General features: G+C 44.2%; 1 protein-coding gene across 1 annotated transcript in view; it reads right to left on the bottom strand.

Annotated features, from left to right (window-relative positions):
- Window positions 1–19,000, bottom strand: part of DRC4 (dynein regulatory complex subunit 4) — a 30,796-nt gene extending 11,796 nt beyond the window's left edge. The window contains exons 1-8 of the mRNA XM_077460940.1: window positions 18,854–19,000; window positions 16,585–16,686; window positions 13,556–13,753; window positions 6,350–6,556; window positions 6,145–6,199; window positions 4,686–4,891; window positions 3,012–3,179; window positions 207–293 (exon numbers count right to left, since the gene is read on the bottom strand). Of these exons, the coding sequence (XP_077317066.1) occupies window positions 207–293; window positions 3,012–3,179; window positions 4,686–4,891; window positions 6,145–6,199; window positions 6,350–6,556; window positions 13,556–13,753; window positions 16,585–16,686; window positions 18,854–18,856 (1,026 nt within the window). The 5' untranslated portion in view covers window positions 18,857–19,000. The remainder of the gene's footprint in view (window positions 1–206; window positions 294–3,011; window positions 3,180–4,685; window positions 4,892–6,144; window positions 6,200–6,349; window positions 6,557–13,555; window positions 13,754–16,584; window positions 16,687–18,853) is intronic.
- Between the last annotated feature and the right edge of the window lie 2,988 nt (window positions 19,001–21,988).

Raw genomic sequence — 21,988 nt, 5'->3', positions numbered from 1 at the left:
TGAACCTTACGGAATAAGACGGGGATGCCATTAAACTTTATGTGCGTACAAAGGCAGGCATCTCAATACTTTTGGCAATATAGTGTATATGTGAAAATTGACCAATCCTGATGTACTGTGGAGCTACACTTAGTATGGCCACCTAGTGCCCAAACTCTAAAATACATTATCCTGAACCACAGATCTGCACTTCATTCAATCATCACCTTCTGGGATCTTTGTTCTAACACCTCGTGTTCCCATTTCAGATCATTGAGCTCCTTCTCTGTGCATTTCAGACGTGCTTTTGTACTCTGCAGGGATAAAAGAAACAATTTTTATCATCATTTATTTAGAAGCTGTCGTCTTCGCGGTGCTGAACTTTGTGACATGATGAGCAGCGACAGGAAGGTGTAAGGGAGTGAGAGGAATTGGATGTCTCAGTCTGATGGCCGTCAGGCAGATTCGTGAGAGTATGTACCGTATTTCCAGTATAAATAATGGCACGACACAGCAACTGGCCTAAGCAGTGATAAATGGGGGAATGAAGTCCTTTACAGAAGGTGTGGGGTTTAATTCTGTACACTCACAATGTGATATTATTTCCTTGTATACATACAGATACAAGATCATTTTGTCATGTTTTTGAAACAGTAACCCCTTCATAGCTAGAGATTGGAAAGAACCATGGATGCCTGGATGTTCAATCAAATTTAGCGGCATGTAGTATACTGTATATCAGATTATTCAACTATAGCTATTGTCCAATTATCTAACAAACAGCGAGAAGGTTTTTGTTTTTTAAAATGATTGTAGTTAATTTACTAATATCAATGTTTCTTCTATAAATTCCTGTTTTTGCACAATGACAGCTGCAGTCTTCTGGGTTCTGGGTCTTTTCTGTGTGGGGTTCAAGGACAGATGAAGCTAGCAGGTTTGTTTGTAAGCAAGCATCATGTGATCAACATAATAGGATGTAATAGTGATCATACGATTACATTATATGAAGTTGTAGGAGTTCTATGCATTAAGATAAAAAAAGTCTTCTGTTTGCAGCAGCCCCCTTCAGCCCCCCTAATACTTACCTGAGCCCATCTAGATCCAGCACTGTTGCAGGTGTGTCTCAGCTGCCTGGGACACCCCTCCTCATTGGCTGAGACAGCAGCCCAGTGCCATTGGCTCCCATTGCTGTCAATCAAATTCAGTCAGACAATCAGGAGAGAAATGGGGCGGAGCTGGGCAATAGCTCTGTGTCTGAACAGACAGAGGGAGCAGTAGCTTGGCTCAGGTGCCCCCCACAGAAAGCAGCACTCAACAGGAAGGAAGAGCCAGGAGCACCGAAGAGGGACCCGATAAGAGGAGGATCTGGGCTGCTCTGTGCAAATCCTCCGCAACAGAGCAGGTAAGTAAGTATAACATGTTTGTTATTTTTAACTAAAAAAAACACGAGACTTTACAATCACTTTAATCTAAACCAACAGATGTTAGTAACAGCGCAGTCTGAAAACTAGAAGCGTTTACAGGGGAGCCCCCCTACTTCTAAACTTTTCTATAAATATGAGTGACCCTGATGCCACCCCTCTTACTACCCCATCTAACACTACCTATGCACATGAGACTTTTGTAAGCGCTTTTTTGCTTCCCCTGTCCTATCCCAGCTCTCTAGCAATTCATAAGTAGTAGCTTGCCCACTCTGTCTTAGCCCTATACATTCCTACTGAGCCCTCATTATGGCTGTTTGCATCATTGGCCATCAGGAATGTTTGGGAGGAGGTAGAGATGGGCAGGTTTTAGCACCACCTGGAAATGCCTAAGGTTGGCCATTATTTGCCATTGTGACAGAAGGCAGACACTGATAGCCACTGCATGAAAGTACAGGAACTTCTAGATGCATGCTCTCCATATCTCTCTGAAGCTCGTTTCTGGTTGGTAGGCTGACAGAATGACTTCAACCCCTAGTGTTAGAATTACAAGGATTATTCAATTTTTTTTTTTTTGCAGAAACCCTAGGGAATAAAATTAGGGGCCTTCCAATTTTATATGCCACACGGTATTTGCACAGGAGTTTTTCAAACGTGATTTTCTTGAATTAAAAAAAATACTAAACTAAGCCCAATTTTTTGTATAATATGAAAGATGATGTTATGCCAAGTAAATAGATACCGAACATGTCACACTTTAAAATTGCGCACACTCGTGGAATATCACCAAACTTCGGTAATTAAAACTCTCCATAGGCTACACTTTAAAGCAGAGTTCCATCTGTTTTATAGTTTATTAAAAGTCAGCAGCTACAAAAAGTGTAGCTGCTGACTTTTAATAAACAGACACTTACCTGTCCCACGGTCCAGTGATTTGGCCACCTGGAGCCTCGCTCTTCTCCCCCTCCTCTCCGCGGTACCATCATAGCAACTGTGGGCACCCGGCTGTGACAGCTTGCGGCTTCACGGTTGGGCCCGCACTGTGCAAGCCGCGCCGCGCTATTGGCCAGGCAATCTTCTGGAACCTGTGACATGTCTCAGAAGATTGCAGGGAGGGAGGGGCCACCTAGGGGGAAACGAGGAGTCACCTAGGCAGCCGAGAAACGGAAGCAGGAAGTCCCTCTCAAAAGAAGGTACCCACTTCCCCCCCCCCCCCCCCCCCGCCCAAAAAAAATTACATTCCAAATGTGTCAGCTCTAAGGTAAACGGCCTTCTAGCAGACTCCATAAGACTAATATAAATGTATTTTTCACCAGTGGTGGCCTGTCCATTATGGGCACATGGGCGCCACCCCTTCTAGCTATGCGTCCAGCCCTCTAATCTACATGCAGGGCGCCAGACACATGGATACCAATGGGGTTTTTCTTTTTTTTTTTGAAGCACGTGATTAGAGCCAGAGGCTCTAATAGGCTTCAAAACAGGGTGGGCTCGGTTGTGGGACAATAGCGAATGAATATTCGATGGTGATGATTGACCTATGGCATGAAGGGGGGCGCCGTCCAGGGGGAGCCGTCACTGCTTTTCACCATGAAATGTGAAGCTTGTACTTACAGCCAGGGATGTCTTGTCTTTCTGATAGTTGGCCAGGTGTCTCTGGAGTTCCGCCACCTCCTCTCGGGCCTTCTGTAGTGGTTCAGCCAGTCTGCGATTCTGTAACTGGAGGTCAGCCGCTTCCTTCTCCAGGCGGTCCTCCTTCTTTCGCATGTCCTCCATCTGTTCCTGTGAGTGGGAAGACAATAGGCTTTATCTGATGGAGTACAGATTAAGACAAAATACCTCCAACCAATAGACTATTGCCCTCTCTGTCAATATGGGTAATTCTAATTTCTCTTTTAACCTGACAGCTAAATAAAACTAAAACCAGGGACAATTTTTTTTATAAATATTAGCCTACCAGTCCTTAAAATGTGGTGGCTGCAATAGTTTTCTTTTTTTTAGGCTTTTTCTTTCTATTTTTTACCTGGTGATTCTGCTAGTAACACACTTTTCCAGTCTTCATTGGAAATATTTAAGCTAGTTACCCATCAAACTCTTACTGCTCCTTCTACTTATAGTAGCTTTGTACTAGAAAAAACAACATGGTAGCTGCTATTGCTGACATGAAAATACAGGAAGCTGAGACCTCTTACAATGATGTATTATTTCTGGTCAGCCTGTAGCTCTATATAAACTGTCACTTTTTATGCTGTCACAAGAAATGTAAACATCCCTTGTGGCAACAATAAAGCATGGCAGGTCCTCTTTATGGAGAGATGTGGGGTCAATAAGACCCACATCTCTCCTCTACAATGGAAAACATTAGATTAAAAAAAAATGCTTTATGCTTTAGAAAAAAAAAAATAGAAAAGTTGTTTACATTGGGCAGGAACACGAAGTGACACCATGACATCGCTCTGGTCCTCCTAGGTCATAGAGACGAGCGGAGGCCATCTTTCCTTTGTGGCCAGCCAGTGCTGGACCAGTTTTTGGGCTTCATGATCAGCCAGATAAGCCTGGGAACTAGCAGAAAGTGGCCACTCAGATCACTTTTAGTAAAAAGACTGCTGCCTGAGGAAAAATGTAATACCGGGATTATGGCATTTAGCTGCAGCCATAACTGTGGTATTAAATATCAAAATCATGACGGATTTTCCCAGTTAGGCATTCAGCAAGTGGATATGCTACCTTAATTTTCAATAATTAAAGTGGAGCTCCACCCAAGCTCTGCTTGTTTGCTTCCTCCCCCCCTCCTCTGCCACATTTGCCACCTTTCGGGGGGGGGGGGGGGGAGCGGATACCTGTCAAAACCCAGTACCCGTTCCCATTTCTGGGTAAGATCGCCTCAATCGTGCGGTGATCTACGACATTTCCGGCCTCTCCTCCTTCCCCCCGCTGCCTCCTGGGAGAGACACAGGTCCCAGAAGACAGCAGGACCATTCAGAAAGCGCAGTGTGACTCCCACATGCACGGTGGGAAACAGGCTGTGAAGCTGCAAGGCCGTTTCATGCACCCGGAGCCGATAGACGGATTGGCTAGGGGTGCCGACATTGCGGTTCCCTGGACAGGTAAGTGTCCTTATAATAAATTCAGCGGATACAGTATTTGTAGCAGCTGACTTTTCATTTTTTATTTACAGGCTGGAACTCCTCTTTAATTATTAACACCCATTTATTCTATGTTTATTTTACATGTAGTGGGCTGCTTTGATATATATTGTAATCCATACTTATTGTTCATTCCTTGTACCTTAAGTGAGTTGATCAGAGCCAAATTATTCAGTGTGATGTCATTATAATAATTTTTGATGTCACTGAAGGCCTTTTCATGGTTTTTCATCAGTGTGTTAATCTGTCCGTTTTTTCTCTCCTCCACTTCATGAATCTCAGTCTTTCTGCGCAGATCCAGCTCATCTCGCAGAACGCGCATCTTTTTCTCATATTTGTTTTCAATTTCTGTAAATGGAGTTTCAGAGATCGTGGCATTAACTTTTTCGCTGGCCAGAGCCACTTTTGCACACGTTTAAAAAATCACTTTAGCTCTAAAAATTATGTAAAAACCCCAAACATATATTTTCTGAAAACCGACAATAGTGGTAGTTCCAATTTTTGATGTCACACGCTATTACCGCAAAGGTCTAGGAAACGCAAAATGTCACTAGAAAAAAAAACACTGTGAATTTTAGGGCAAACAAAATGCAATTAATTACCCAAATTCTTGGTAAAATATAAAAGATGAAGTTGCACCGAGTAAATAGATACCCAATATGCCAAGCCTTAAAATTGTGTGTGCTTGTGAAATGGCGATAAACTTCAGTACCCTATATTTTCTATAGGCGACACTTCAAAAGCCCTCTATAGGTATCAGTTTAGTGTTATGGAGGAGGTCTTGTGTTAGAATTATTGCTTTCATCCAGCGTGCATGGTAATATGTAACGTGTATTGCAATCAATGTTTTCACGCGTAGGCGCCCCCCCCCCCGACACATGCGTTTACATCTGTACGCGAGTATATGTGGAGGTGGGGGGCCCTATAAAAATTTGGGGGGGATTTATTGTGCTTGGGTGTAACTTAATTTTTTTGCAAAAAAATAAATAAATAATTTTTACTTTAGCTTTTTTTTTTTCTTATCACATAGGGGACAAAATGTGTCCCCTATGTGATGATTTTTAGGTGACAGGTTCTCTGTAATGAGATTTGCAGGGTCTAAAAGACCCCCAATGTCTCCTTTGGACTCCACTTAATGTTTTGCAATGCAGATCGCATTGCAAAACATTACTTCCTGGCTAAACTAGCCGGGGTCACCTAGATGCTTACCCAAAAGGTTACAGCAAGAAAGGGAGGAGAGCGGACGTGTGTCCACTCTTCTCCTTCCCCCGCAGCCGCCATGTCACTCCCGGACCCGCAGATGGGAAATCGGAGCCCAGTAAGCAAGGCGGGGGCGCATGTGAGGGGAGGAGCCAGTATTGGGGGTGTGTGGAGGCAATCAAGCGGCTGCACAGCCACCCGAATGCTCTTACCTTACAGGCAGGAGTCTGCCTATCAGTTTCACATACAATCCTGATGTTTGCAGCAACTCGACTGTGTGCCATTCCCCCGCTGTCAGGTCCATACCACATATGCACCTGGCAGCGAAAGGGTTAGCCAAGTACATGAACCCCAGCCTGCCTTATCCTGTATGAGCCTCCTGCAGCCATCAAAATACTGACCTTTTACTTGTCTCTCGAAGTCACTCCTTTGCTGTGTTCTTTCTTCATCTTGTTTCTGTCAAATACAATGAGACGCCATTAGAAATGTGAAAACAAAAACTCAGGAAAACTTTAGGAGTCTGTGAAGGGGGATTATCTGCGGGGATAAAGGTGAACAAATATTTGCAGCTGAAAATTTAGTTTAGCTCCACCCCTTTTCTCTTACCATTTTGAGATTCTTCAACACCATCTCATTGGCCAGCTCCTGCTCTTTGATCTCCACCCGCAGACCACGCATATCTTTGTGCAGCAGGCTCTCCTGAGTGTGGTGATCCTGGTGTGCCAGCTTCATAGCAACGCTGCCGTCTGCTTTCAGCTCTGAGAGGTTGCTCTGATGCTCATACAGGAGATGCTTCACTTTCTGTTTATATACCTGAAGAGGACAAGCAAAAATAACAGTCTGATGTCTACTTAAAGTGGTAGTAAACCGCTGAAAAAAAAACCTGCAAGACAATAGCATTATTGTGCTAGTATGCATACTAGCACATTATGAAATACTTACCTTAGAACGAAGCTTCCGCAGTGTTCTTGGTCACCGCTGAGAGGGCTGACATGTTGCCTCTGCGTTTCTTCCGGGTTTGCAGGTTCTGGCGCTGTGAGTGGCCGGAACCATGATGACGTCACTCCTGCGCATGCACACGGGATTCCTCCGTTCCAGCATGATCCGCCGAACCTTCAGAGCGCATGCGCCACTGCCATCAGAGGCTGCATGGGATGAATATCTCCTGAACCGTGCACAGTTTAGGAGATATTCATTTTAACTACAGGCAAGCCTTATCTGACTTGTATCTGATTGCAAACTTCTGGGAAAATCAGTGAAAATCACACTAGCAGAAAATTACATTTCTTGGGGGTGCTCTGTATACCATCTGTGTACAGAGCGCCTCCAGCTGGCCATCTTGAAAAGTAAAGGTAATTTTTACTAACATTCAACTACAATATGACTTGTGTAGCAATTGTTGTATAGGATAGATATATATGTGTGTGTGTGTGTAGATGGATAGATATTATATATATATACTGTATATATATACACACACACACACACATACATATATACACATATTATATATATATATATATATATATATATATATAATATACATATATATAATATCTCTATATCTATCTATCTACACACACACAGTCTATACACACACTCACACATATGTATAGATGGATAGATTTTTTATTTTATTTGCTAAGTTAGCATTGGTTTTATTTTTATGTAATTTCCAGGTATGCTCCAAAATGTTTAAGTGTAACCCTTCCAAGTATTTATTACCCCTCACAGATATCACTGTTCCCCCCTGACAATGCCTCCATCTACTTTTCTGTTCAGTAGGACAGAGCCATCTACATTTAGGCATCATCCAAGGTCATGATCTACTGAAGAATCCGGCTCAGAGATCACTCAGTTATGTAAACCCCAGACCCTGTGCTACACTGGCACTGTACCACAATTGCAGGCTGAGCCTTTGGCTCACGGTTGCGGTGTGACCCGTTTGAACTCATTGAGCGAGTTTAAGTGGTTGTGCCACCTATTAAAGTCTGCAGTCGAAGTAAAAAATGCTGCAGCATGTGTACAGCCCTGTCTGGTCCGGCCAGAGGGGGGGGGGGCAGCAATATTGTGGCTCGGTTGTCTGTTTTTACTGCCCTTTGGACCTAGTGTAGGAACTCTAAAGCCAGCTATAGATAGTTAGAATCTCGGCCAGTTCCGCAGGAACCAGCCAAGATTCGAACCATGTATGGGCAGGCTGATTGATTGATCAACTTGGGTACAACTAGCCTGCCAGATTCTACATGCAATTACTGCCAGTGGCTGTTATAGCCGCGAGCAATAATCACTGTGTTCTCCTAAATTACTCACTGTCTGTGTTGGTAGAGGAATCAGGCAATTTTCTTTCCTGCAACCATGGCTCTGTCTATGGCCATTCTTAGTCCCCAAAAAACAAGGCAAGCTCTCCCAAAATAGATATCTGAGCTTTAAGGGCCAACTTTAATCACCGCCTGCTACTTGCACCTCCTAGGGACTACGTTGTCAAAATATAAAAAGTACCAGATCTGCTGACCAACTGCAGCCATTACTGAACCAAATGAAGGTGCTGATAGACGCTATATTATCATTATTGTTATTTTTATTATTTTACACGTTTTATATAGCGCCAACAGTTTCCACGGCACTTTACAACATGAGGGCAGACAGTACAGTTACAACACAATTCAATACAGGAGGAATCAGAAGGCCCTGCTCGTTAGAGTTTACAATATAGAAGGCAGGGTGAAGTGAAACAAAAAAACAAAAACAGTAATAACTGTGGGGAATGAACTGATGGAGAAAATTAAAATGCAGTTGTTAGGTTTGGGTAGGATAGGCTTCTCTGAAGAGGGGGGTTTTCAGGGATCATCAAAAAATGAATAGAGTAGGAGACAATCGGACAGATTGGGGTAAGGAGTTCCATAGGATTGGAGAGGCTCTGGAAAAGTCCTGGAGGCGAGCATGGGAGGAGATGACGAGGGAGCTATAGAGCAGGAGGAACGAAGAAAATGCTTAGGATGGTATTTTGAGACTAAGCTAGGCTATAATCCACATTATAGCCTGGGCCTACACAGTTTATACAGATTAACAAAAAATAAATAAACTGGGGAATTTAGAAGTGAGGCACTAACACCACAGTGTTGGTTTTGGTTGGTGTTGCCCTTTAAGAATTTTGTGCAGCTCTATGTTTTGTTTCCAATGCCTAGTGGCAGAATGCGATTATAATAAATGATATGCTGGCTCCATATGGCCGGCTCTGGATTTTACTCCAGGGAAGTGGTTCTGTTTGAGTTCCTTCTGTTTGCAGGAAATTGCTGACTTAAAGGAGAAGGAAATGTGTCTTGTCTGCGTCTCTGAATCTGGATCAGCAAAGTAAGCAGAGGAAAATATGGGTAGAAAACTTTCTTTGCTGCAGGCAGAGGCTTCTGGGGTGTCAAAGGATGCGGCAAGGAGCAATACTGAACACACACTGTATGATATTCCCTTCCTGCCCAGTCCAATTTTCAGCTTTCAGCGCTGTCACATTTTGAATGACAAATGCAACACTGTACCCAAACTAAATTTTTATCATTTTTTTCACACAAATAGTTTTCTTTTGGTGGTATTTGATCACCACTGGGGTTTTTATTTTTTTTGCGCTACAAATAAAAAAAGACCAAAAATAAAAAAATATAAAAAGTTTTTCTTTTTTTTCTGTTACAAAACGTTGTAAATAAGTAAATTTTCTCCTTCACTGATGAGCACTGATGAGGCAGTACTGATTGGCACTGATGGGCACTAATAAAGCATGTGCGGCACTGAGGAGCGCTCATAGGTGGCACTGGTGGGCACTCATAAGCGCTAATAATCAGGAGGCACTGACAGGCATCACTGATGGTCACAGAGTGCCATCCTAATGGGCACTGATTGGCATCCCTGGTGGGCTCACCCGGGGGCCTTCACCTGGTGGTTTCCAGTGGGTATCCTCAATGGGTCTGCACTGATAATCAATGCGCTAATAATAATATCAGCGCAGACCCCCCTGACAGGAGAGCAGCCGATCGGCTCTCTTCTACTCGCGCCTTGTCAGTGCGAGTAGCAGAAAAGCTGATAAACAGATCTTCCTGGTTACCATGTGATCAGCTCTGGGCACAAGCTAGTGGGCCTGCGCTAGCGGCTTATCCTGCTGGCCATCATTCTGTCTCCGTGCATTATTCTTCAGAGAAATCACTTTGAAAAACACCCCCTAGCATTTTTAGCCACTGCCATCTTGAGTAAGGGCAGATGTTTCTTGTAGCATTTACTTCCTGGAATCCATCTACCCTTAGCTCAGGCATGTAGGCAGTAGGGTGTGCTTAGCTGAAAAAATCCCTCCTCCTTTCCTCCCCTCCTGAAGACTCCTGGAATGTATGACATCATTTGCCTAGGCATGGAAACCAGGCAGTAACTAAACAAATGTAAAAAAAAAAAAACAACAACAATTTAAAACAAGTAAATCTGATATACTTTACTAATGGTAGCAGCATGAGGATTAAAAATAGTCAATGTTGATTGAAAGAGCGAAGTTCCACTTTAAGGAATACAATAGTCTGCATATATCATTTCCTCTGTGAAAGTAAAGCTCTTCTTTTGTTTCTTCCATTTTACTAACATTGTAATTATAGAGCTGCATGAATGTTTTCACATATTTTTGAATCACTGTTTTGGATACATAGAAGTGCCTACCAATTGTATGTGAAAAATGTGCAATAAGACTCTATTGAGTTATACGCAGCTGAAGAAGTCCTCCAAATCCACCATCACCGTCCAATCCTGACAAAACTTACAACATTTCCTAACAGTGCCAAATGACAATCTTCAGTCTCGTGGCACATTCAGTGATCACCACCACTAGATGAAAATGCTGCTCACCTCAAATTCAGACCTCACAACGGAGTCTAACAAGCACTCTCTTATCATCCTCTCTGTGCCTGGAACAGCAAGCCTTCTCCTCTGTATCCTCCCGCGATCAGGGACTTCGAGGTTAGCATATCCTTATGATGGTAAACATAAGAAAGAGACCCATAGTGCTCTCTATTTTCACATTTAGACCCCTTTCACACTGGATCGTTTTGCAGGTGCTATAGCGTTAAAAATAGCGCCTGAAAAATGCCCTAAAACAGCTGCTCCATTCGCTCCAGTGTGAAAGCCCGAGGGCTTTCACACTGGAGTGGTGCGCTGACAGGGCATCAGAAAAAGTCCCGCCAGCAGCTTTTTTGGAGCGGTGAACTCACCGCTCCTCCATCGCTGCTCCCCATTAAAATCAATGGGGCAGCGCTGCACTGATACCGCCGGCAAAACGCCGATACAGCGGCATTTTGCAGGCGGATTTAACCCCTTTTCGGCCACTAGCAGGGGGCTAAAGCTGCCCCACTAGTGGCCGAATAGCATCACTAAAATAGCGCTAAAAATATGCGAAAGGGGTCTTATTAATAAAAGGGGTATCAAATCTTACAAACGTCAAACATGCAATGGTACACTATTTCCTATTTTCTGGATGATGACATCACAGGCTTGACTCCTCCCAACTTTACGTGTTGCGCCCTGTGTTTATCATGAGAGAATATGGAGGAGGAGGCAGAGGATGAGAACTGTGGGTGCTTGTTAGACTCTGTTGTGGGCTCTGAATTTGAGGTGAGCAGGTTTTTCATCTAGTTGTGGTCACTGAATGTGTCATGAGCCCTGAAGATATATAATTGGAACTTTTGAATTGCACATGGACTTTATACTTTATGAATAACATGGCAATGTATACGTTATAGATATTTGATGATTATGAGTTGCACTGCACTTAATTTTTTGGTATGTTTAATTTGCATTTGGGTGTTGTGAAATCACCTATACAGTGACAAAGCTGCAACTGGAGGATTACACAGAGGACATTGTGTCAAAATTGGAGTGCTGATACAGGTCCCCTTATACTAGGTCAGTGATGGAGAACCTTGGCACTCCAGCTCATGCACTCTGCAGTGTAGTGGAGCATCATGGGAAATGTAGTTTCAAAACATCTGGGGTGCCAAGGTTCGCCATCACTGTACTAGGTGGTCACATACTTGTTTATTGTTTAGTAATATGGGTGGCACGGATTATTATTATTAAAGCGTTTGTTACCCTAAAAAATTTAAATAATAATTACGTTCCTTTAAAGCATGTTATATAGCACAGTGCTTGTGCTGTGCCTTTTGGCTCTTTCTGTCACCTGAAATACCTGGCTGATCCTGCCTGGTTTTGTCTTCCCCTCTGTAAACTGACCACAGTTTATCATGGCTGCTGAGCCCTGACACCGTGGTCAGTTTACGTGCCTCCATCATCCACACTCTCTTCTGTCCTCCTCTCCCCCTCCCCTCCCTGCCTGTCAGCTTGTGGCAGTGCCCATCCCTCTCCTCCTGCTGCTAAATATATGACTGAATTTCCATACAATCCTCTCTGTTTTATAATGATAGATGTTCCAGTGTATGTGCTTTATAAAAAAATGCTGGTGTACCTTATTTCAGAGCGCCGCTTCCTGACTGATGTTAGCCGTGGATTCTCGGCTCCTCCCACTGTAGCTGTCATATCGAGAGGGGGAGAGACGGCAGGTCACATGAGCGCCGAGTGGCGCTCTGAAAAAGGGTACACAGCGGCATTTGTTTCTATAAAGCACATACACTGGGGCACCTATCATAAAACAGAGAGGATTGTATGAAGTTATCACAATGGTTTAACAACCACTTTAGGATTGTTTTGCATTGCTGTCACTGCCCACCGTCTTTTAAAGTGGAACTTTAGTCAGAAAATTAAGTCCTGCTAGATGACTGCAGGCCGGCCCCTTTTGCAGGGATAGATATGTAAAACATTAAAAATTAGTAACATGAATCAAAAAGCAAGAGAGGGAGTTTAGGGATTTTAACGGTGCAAATGACAATTAGATAATAAACATTATTAAATAGGATAACGAATTTATAATACAAATATTTATTAAATTCAAAGTTAAAATCATTAACAGATTATGCTTGAGAGATAAAAACACGGGACAATACAGTGCAATGGTTGTTCTCATTAAACACACATAATCCCGACATGTTTCGCAATAGATTGCTTCTTCAGGGGATGTGTGAATATTTCAACGAAATCTTAAACCACTACGTAGATGATAAAGTAGGGAATTTGTCCACCTCAGGAGTTAACCACAACCATGCTGGATCGCAGGGGGCTAAAAAAACAGCCCAAAATAGATCAATTAAATAATTGTGAAAATATGGGCGAGCGTTGAAAATTTTGCACTCAAGAAGACAGACTTCCGAAAGAGTACCAATGGAGGGTACAAGGTCTTGAGAGTAAAGCGTCACCTTTGGCTGCAGCTAGCAATTAGTGTCTGTACTGTTTAAAATCCAGTAATACATCGTCTCACCCTGGTCTGCACATGCTCAGTTACTCTCTATTTTTCAAAATTGGGACAAAAATGTAGAGGCTGATTTACTGCTACTGAGGGGCTCTGGGCTTTAACCAAACGGCTGCCTCTGGCAAGAAGAAACAGGAGCAATGTTGGAGGCAATTTAGAGCCACACACTAATTTTGGTAGCAGAATTATTAATGTGGAATGTATGCTCCTTGCTAAAGAACATTATTTTTTATCAAGTTGTTATGGGTAACGCACTTTAAGGTGACAGACTGAGTGAGAGGCATGAAGGATCTGTGCCTAACCTCCCCCCTACCACCACCACCATTGTATCATCATGACTGATATATGAAGGACAGGAATGACAATGTTATGTCTGGTAGCTCTGAGGAAGATGTCGGTGTGGTAAAGTGACACAGAAGAAGTGATGTCCTTACCTTGATCTCCACTTGATGCCTCTCCTCCGCCTCCTCCATCTCGCGGTCCTTGTTCCGCAGTTCTGATTTCTTGTCTTCTAGCTGGCGGCGGGTGATCTCCCAAAAGGTGTGTATTTTGTCTCTCTCTAGCTGGAAGTAGTTCCTCTCCTCACGTTCTCTGTCCAGTTCCTCCCGCAGGCGCACTATGTGCTCCTCCAGCTATAGAGAAATCACAAAATGTTATGTCTATAAAGTGGCTTCCCTCAACCTTCTTCCCCAGAAGAACCCTGAAACTGTTCTCAGACCTCAGTGAAGCTTTACTAAAAATGACGACATCTACAGCGGACAGTACAATCACGTGAGCAGGAAGGTTCACACTATTGTGTGTGGTTGTGGGAACCGCTGGGATATCGCATTGTGAAAAAGTACCATGCGATTTCCCTGCTGCTGCTGCTGCGTTTTAAAAATCATGGAGGAACCTTTTCCTGCACAGCAGCCCATTCAAATGAGAGGGATGCCAAACTCGTGCAAACACGGTCTACTGAGCTGCAATAGTGTAACCCTAAAAATATAATAATGACAGAAAACAGAATATGGTGTACCTAGATAGAGAGAGGAAGGTATGGAGAAAAAAAATTGGGGGGGGGGGGAACAGGCTTTTTTCAAAGCTGTTACTTTACAGAAAGTCACCAGCAGTTACCAGGTCTCTGCTCAGGGAGACCCTTAGAACCGAGTGAACGGTGGTGTTTGATCGCGCAGTTCTTAGCCCTTGTACACACAGTTGGACATTCCGACCACAAAATCCGACGGATTTTGTCCGAAACTGGTGTTGCATACACACGGTCGGACAAAGTTGGCGGAAAATCCAATCGTTCGGAAAATGTGATGACGTTCGTTCGTTACGACGGGACTACGTTCAGGCTAGTAGCCAATAGCTTTGGTCTCGTAATTTGATCTGAGCATGCGTGGCACTTTGCCCGATCGGAATTCTCTACAAATGATCGGACAAAGTCCGATCGGATCATGTTGTCAGAAAATTTTATATCCAGCTCTCAAACTTTGTTGTTCGGACATTCCGACGGAAAAAGTCTGATGGAGTCCACACTTGGTCGGATTATCCGACAACACGGTCCGATCGGACATTTATTTATTTTTATTTTTTATTTTTATTTTTTTTGGTTTTCAAAAAGCTTTATTGAAAATAAGAAATGGAGTACAAAGTAGGGCATGAGAAAAAAAGAATAGAAGGAAACATATAAAAGGGATTACAGACATATCCCAGGTAAGCTACAATGTCAATAAGCCACAGTGACAGGGAGCATAATATTCAGATAAGTGCTTATAGTTAAAGGTACATTCCAGTTCCCCATTCCAGTTCCCTATGTAGAAAGGGAACTGCAGGGGGGGAGGGAGGGGGAGGAGAAAGCGAGAAGAGGTAGAAGGAAGTAAGAAAGGTGGATCGCAGTAGAGGAGCAGAGTTAGTACATAGTTAGTAAACATTGTTGTCTGTCATCGTGTCAATCACATCACAGTGGGTTTAGGTTATTCTAGAAGAGTGTAATTCAGTAAGGGTACTTCAGCATGGGGTTATCACCAGGGGGGAAGATTACAATTCAATCAGGTGCAGGGTTTAGCTCTAGGGTCAGAGAGCCAGGGCTTCCAGTAGGTATGGAATTTACCCAGGGACATTTGCGATTTTGCAAAAAGGTGTTCCATCAGCAGGTGTTCCTTTTAAAATAACAATGACATTGCCGATATCGGGAACAACGGGTTGCTTCCATTGGCGGGTTATAGCAAGGCGAGCTGCTATGAGAATTTGTGTAACAATAGGGCGGAAGGGTGGAGGCCAGGTCAAGATGTCAAGGCCAAATAAGGCCATCTGCGGGGTGATGACACGAGACAAACTAGTTAATCCATTGATGAAATTGGTGATGTCCGTCCAAAAAAGTTTTATGAAGGGACATCCCCACCAAATATGAAGTAAATGTCCGTCTGCATTGCAATTTCTCCAACATTTGCTGGAGTGAGTAGGGAAAATGCGGGCGAGTTTTACAGGCGTATGATAGCAATTGCACAGAATTTTAAGGACAGTCTCCCGGTGGGATATATTTCTTGAGTATCTGGTTGTGAAGTGGATTGCTCGATACCAATCTGTTGATGGAAGATGAAAGTTCAATTTGGCCTCCCAGTGGGTAATAGCCGGAGGGTTCCGATCGGACATTTTTCGGCAGAATTTCCGACCGTGTGTACAAGGGCTTAGTCTTAGACCCAGCAGGGGAAAGAAGCAGCATCCACCTAGGCAAGTATGATTCCAAAAAAAAAAAAATATATAAAAATCCCAAACTTCTCTTTTAATGAAAGATTTCGGACAATTTAAAGTCTTAAATTCTTGCAAGTTCTCTTAGCTGAAGACAAGCAAATCCTGGAATACAATTCAAGTAACACTGTAATTCTTAATGCAGTTTTCAAACAAGAGAAATGTATTTCTTCCACTAGGGGGGACTGCAGCGGAAAGAATCCAGTTGTGTTTTCTTGTGGGCTCCATCTTGTATCTCCTACAGTTGGGTGAAAATTCATTTTTTTTTCCAGTAAAAAAAAAAAAAAAAAGGTAACATTTTTTTTCCCCCATGGCTTCAAAATTGATGGAAATTTTACATCTCTATACCTAGAGCTGTGCTTGTCAACTTATGAGCCATGGAGAGGACTATCAGAGACTGCAAACCTCATAGAGGAATTTAGAGTCAGAGAGTGTGGACATGATGGGGGGGGGGATTAGCTGTGGACAGAATAAATGGTTGGCTGAAGATATGCTGCAGTAGTATATGCAGGTAGAGATCAATGTCATTACCCTAATCATTGTTCCCACTACAGACTGCTGAGGGCATCATATACCAAAGGGCCACAGGTTGGGCACCAGGGACCCAGAGCATTTGTCACCCCCTGCCCTACGTGGATGAATGATGGTTGCTGTTACTAGAAGACTTTCCCACTGGAGGAAAATACCATATTGTTGTACTTAGCTGACCTCATTCATAGTAAGGAGTACCTACCTGATCTTTGCTCATGTCCTCAGTGGACAGTCCATCCACCAATCCGGGGCTCTTCTTCCCCTTCGCTGAGGCCTTTTTCTTCCCTCCCTTCTTCTTTGGAGGCTGGAGAGTCAACACAGGACAGGTCAGAATACAACATAAGACATTTACTTCACACTGGTAGGCGGAGCTGTCCTGTGTTTTTAATGAACTTTAAAGCAAAGTTCCACTCAAAAGTGGAACTTCCGCTTATCCGTCTCCCCCCCCCCCCCTTTAATGCCACATTTTTACAGGTACCGTTCCCTTCTTTACAAGGACGGGGGTCACGGCCCCATCTCTCAGAAGTTCGGCTCCCTCCTCTTTCCTCTGCCGCCAAACCAATTAGAAAGTGCAGCGCATGCACAGAAGGGAACCGGCTGTGAAGCCGAAAAGCTTCACTGTTGGGTTTCCTTACCAGGAATGATGGCGGCTGCACGCGAAGTGGAGGTCACATGTTCCCTGGGTAAGGATGAGCTCAGGCGTGTTCGGATGCCCCATGTGCAGAGCCCGCCAGGAAGTCGGCACAGCGCTGCGAGGCAGGCAGTGAGACATTGCCTCGATGTGCTCACTGCCTGTGATTACGCAGCGCTGCGTCGACTTCCTGGCGGGCTCTGCCCGTGGAGCATGCGAACACGCTTGAGCCCATCCCTATTCCTGGGTATCAGAAACGGTTACTGTAATCACAAAACATGATATATTTTCTGAAAGCAGACACCCTAGAAAATAAAATAGTGGTAGTTCCCATTTTTTATGTCACATGATATTACCGCAAATGTCTACGAAATGCTAAATTTCTGTAAAAAATACACTAAAGTGAATTTAAAGGGAAACAAATGCAATAAACTACCCCCCATTTTAGGTAAAATATGAAAGATAAGGTTGCACCGAGTAAATAGATACCAAGCATGTCAAATCCTAAATTTGCGTGCGCCTGTGAAATGACAAACGACACCGTATATTTTCTACAGGCAACGCTTCAAAAGCCCCCTCATCAGTTTAGTGTTATGGAGGAGGCCTGGCGCTAGAATTATTGCTCTCACTCCGGCGTGTGTGGCAATATGTAACGTGTATCACAATCAACGTTTTCAAGTGTAGGCGCCCCTGACGTGTGTTTGCGTTTCTACATGCGTATATGTTTGGGTAGGGAGGGCTCTAAAAAAAAATTGGGGGGGGGGGATTTTTTGTGCTTGGGTGTAACTGTATTTTTTTTTGCAAAAAAAATCTTGTTGTTTAAAGCAGAGCTTCACCCAAGAGGGGAAGATCCGCTTGTCTGCCACCTCCCCCGTAAGAATGAGCTCCGGCGTGTTCGCATGCTCCACGTGTAGAGCCCGACAGGAAGTCAGCGCAGCGCTGCGCTAATCCCAGGCAGTGAGACATTTCCCGTTGGGCGGCTGCAGAGATCTGCCTGTGGTTAGCACAGCGCTGCACCGACTACCTGGCGGGCTCGGCACGTGGAGGATGTAAACACGCCACCGGAGCTCACCCCTACTCCCCCGCCACATTTGGCACCTTTTGGGGGGGAGGGGGAGTGGGTTACCTGGTTTTGACAGGTACCCACTCCTAGTTCTGGCTGAGGTTCGGCCCCCTCCTGCTACCGGTTGCTATGGATATCGGTGGTATAACTATGGCGGAATTACACAATGAGAGAAGACGAGTGACGGTGATATTTATTGGGGGAACAAAAAGTACAATTGTTTTACCGCTCAGCAGAGTCATCCTGTACAGGGGCCACACTGATCATCTCTGTGTCCTCATCATGTGGCCCCAGCATGACTTCCCCTCATGTCCCGGTATCTGGTTGTGTTCCCCCCTGATATTATAGCCCCATGTCAGGATTTGGGGGGCTCAGCGGCTGCATAGACAGACATTCGTCCTGATTGCACATCCCCCCCCCCAGTGGCCCGATTACTGAATACAGACCCAACACCTGTGTGCATGACACCCTACAGATCATCACTATACATTCTGCTGTATGCTGGAGGTCAGTATAAATTCCCCCATGACATTGGAGGTCCTATTCATTGGTGTCACCAGTAAATGGACCCCATTCATTGGTGTCACTACACATTAGGGACCCCCAGTCACTACACATTATGGACCCCCCCCCCCATCACTACACATTAGGGACCCCCCCATTACTACATATTAGGGACCCCCCATTACTACACATTAGGGACCCCCCAGTCACTACACATTAGGGACCCCCCAGTCACTACACATTAGGGACCCCCAGTCACATTCATTCACTCACCATGTTGGCTGTTTATCTCTCCCTGATACAAGCAACACTCGTCTCCTAGCAACCGGGAGCGAGTCTCGTGAGACTAAACTACGGGACTTTCAGGGAGGCGGGGAGAGGAGATAGCGTGTTCTTGGCTCCCATAACAACCAGCCAGTGGGGCGGGGTCCGGTAAAAGGAGGGGCCAGAGGGAGAGCAGTCTAGCTGCAGACTGGAGCTCCACGTTTCACAGGAAACATGTGGCCTCCACTCCACTTTTTTTTTTCAATTAACTTTAATGTCACATGCATTCAATAGACACAACTGGTGGGAATGGAGGACACATCTGGTATCTGATTGCACACTGGAGCTCCGCCCCCTCAGGAATCATATGACCTTCAAAGCTTTTTATTTTTTTTAACCACTTCAGTGGAGATGGCGGAAAGGTGTGTGACATCACAGGAGGAAAACAATGAAATCACAGGAGAAGAAAATCATAATAAAAGCTTACAGTTGGTTAAGGTACAAGAGAGGGATAAAGAATTTTACGATGGAGGATACAGAAGAGCCTCCCTTATATCACAATAGATTGTAAGTTCTTCTGTAGCCTCCATTGTAAACAGAGGAGCTTACAATCTATTGTGGTATAAGAGAGAATACAGAGGGAAGAGGAGCTTACAATATACAGAGGGAAGAAGAGCTTACAATCTATTGTGGTATAAGGGAGGATACAGAGGGGAGAAGAGCTTACAATCTATTGCGGTATAAGGGAGGATACAGAGGGGAGAAGAGCTTACAATCTGTTGTGGTATAAGGGAGGATACAGAGGGAAGAAGAGCTTACAATCTATTGAGATGTAAGGGAGGATACAGAGGGAAGAAGAGCTTACAATCTATTGAGATGTAAGCGACAAGCAAAATGCAAGAGAGATGAAATAATTTACAATCTATCAGATGATACAGAATAAAATTGAGGAGAAGCTCTTGAGATGAAGAAATCAATCTGTTATTGTCTTGATACAAATGGAATAGATGAAAAGGAGGCTACATGTTCACAGTGACGGGGGGGGGGGGGCCCAAATCCATTAACCTGTATCGGTCCTTGTTTGGTTTTATTCCAACTCTACCCACACCAATCAGACAGCTGGGATTTTTGCTGTGCTCACCGCACATGTCTCTTATTTTATATGACAAAGCAAGCTTGTATCAGTTTTTAGTATTCTTTATAAAGGTTTTATGAAGGTGTCACGCAATGCTTGTGCGTTTTTCTCTTTCTTTCTTTCTGATATGGGCAGGCATCATATCATATTACCCGAGAGCAGAAAGATCAATGGACTACAGGAGCGCTCATCGGCACCCTCGCAGCTGTTTGGGAACTACAATCCATCAGCTGCAATGGCTGACAGTACTTGTAGTCTATTTATTCACAGAAAACTGTGAATGAAAGGCCACTCTGTTTTCATATTGTGACAGTGAGTATGGGGAAAATAGTCAGCTGTCACAGAGCGGGAAGCGTTGGCAGGTGATGGGTACATATGCTCAATATGCTCCTAAAGGTGACCTTATTCTTTAATATATAGAAAACCACTATACTGTATGTTTAAGTTTTGCACTATGAAATGTGTATGAAAAAGGACCACACCAGACCTCCAAGGTCAAGATCTCTTATTGTGGGGAGGTCATTGTAATTGGCCTATACAACAGGCCCCCACGTGTCATTTTGTTGGATATCTTATTTACAATGCGCATAGAAGTGGTTTACCAGGGTTATGGCTGAAGCCATCAGCTATAACCCTGGTATTATTATTTTTTTCAGTCTGAGATTTTTTCTCATAGAAGTGATCCAAGCTGATCAGCTGATTAGCTGCTGGGTCGCTTTTAGATGCAGCTGTTGTTTCTCAGGCTTACCACTCTTACTGACAAGCCCAGAAAACAATCTGACAGTTTGCACGGCTGGCCATAGAGGTGAACCAAATTCCAGATCATCTCTGATCATCTCTATGATATAATATTCGCTATTGTCTTCCTGCTTCTCCTCCTGGCCAATCAGGAAGCGGGTTCTGAGACCCGATTGGCCGAGGGGAGAAGCGACCGTATTGGCCGGGCAAGGGGGAGGATGTACGGGGAGATCCAGGAGATGACCGCCCTCATTGGAGCGATCTCTCGGCCCCGACACAGCCCGACCCCATGAGTATCACCTGCCCCCAGCTAGAGCACAGCCCACCATTGGTATAGACCCCAGATCTCTCCATAAAGAGGACCTGTCATCCCTTTTTTCTATTACAAGGGATGTTTACATTCCTTCTAATAGGAATAAAAGTGATCCAAAAAAATGTAAGGGACGGTGTAAAAAAAATAAATGCGTTTACATACAGAATACAGTTTCAGGTAGCACTCCGTATCGAGTGCAGAGTTCCGGGGGGTGCGCTACATACAAAGTGCAAAGTTCAGGGATGTGTTGTGTACAGAGTGCAGGGTTGAGGAGTGTGGTACATACACAGTGCAAAGTTCAGAGATGTGCTGTATACAGAGTGCAGAGTTCAGGGGTGTACTACATACACAGTGCAAAGTTCAGGGATGTGCTGTGTACAGAATGCAGGGTTGAGGAGTGCGCTACATACACAGTGCAAAGTTCTGGGATGTGCTGTATACAGAGTTTAGGGGTGCGCTACATACAAAGTGCAAAGTTCTGGGATGTGCTTTGTACAGAGTGCAGAGTTCAGGGGTGCACTACATACACAGTGCAAAGTTCAGGGATGTGCTGTGTACAGAATGCAGGGTTGAGGAGTGCGCTACATACACAGTGCAAAGTTCAGGGATGTGCTGTATTCAGAGTTTAGGGGTGCGCTACATACAAAGTGCAAAGTTCTGAGATGTGCCGCTCTGTACAGAGTGCAGAGCTCAGGGGTGCACTACATGCAAAGTTCAGGGATGTGCTGTTTACAGAGTGTAGAGTTCAGGGGTGTGCTACATACAAAGTGCACGGTATACAGGGTTCAGCTTCCTTTCAAAGGCTGTCCACATCTAACTTCCACTCTTCCTTGGCTCTGATTTGCACCACTCACTGCCATCCCCCAACCCTGCACGCATCTCTCTCCACAGCATTCACCCCCCTCAAAATGTCCCCATATCTCACAGTAAAAAGGGTTGCTGGTTCGAATCCCAATCA

The sequence above is a fragment of the Lithobates pipiens genome, unplaced genomic scaffold, assembly GCF_037356315.1.
Source record: "Lithobates pipiens isolate NorthernLeopardFrog02 unplaced genomic scaffold, aLitPip1_a1.2 Scaffold_10, whole genome shotgun sequence".
NCBI classification, from domain to species: domain Eukaryota; kingdom Metazoa; phylum Chordata; class Amphibia; order Anura; family Ranidae; genus Lithobates; species Lithobates pipiens.
The sequence above is the reverse complement of the archived record's forward strand: the minus strand, read 5'-3'. Positions and strand labels throughout refer to the sequence as shown.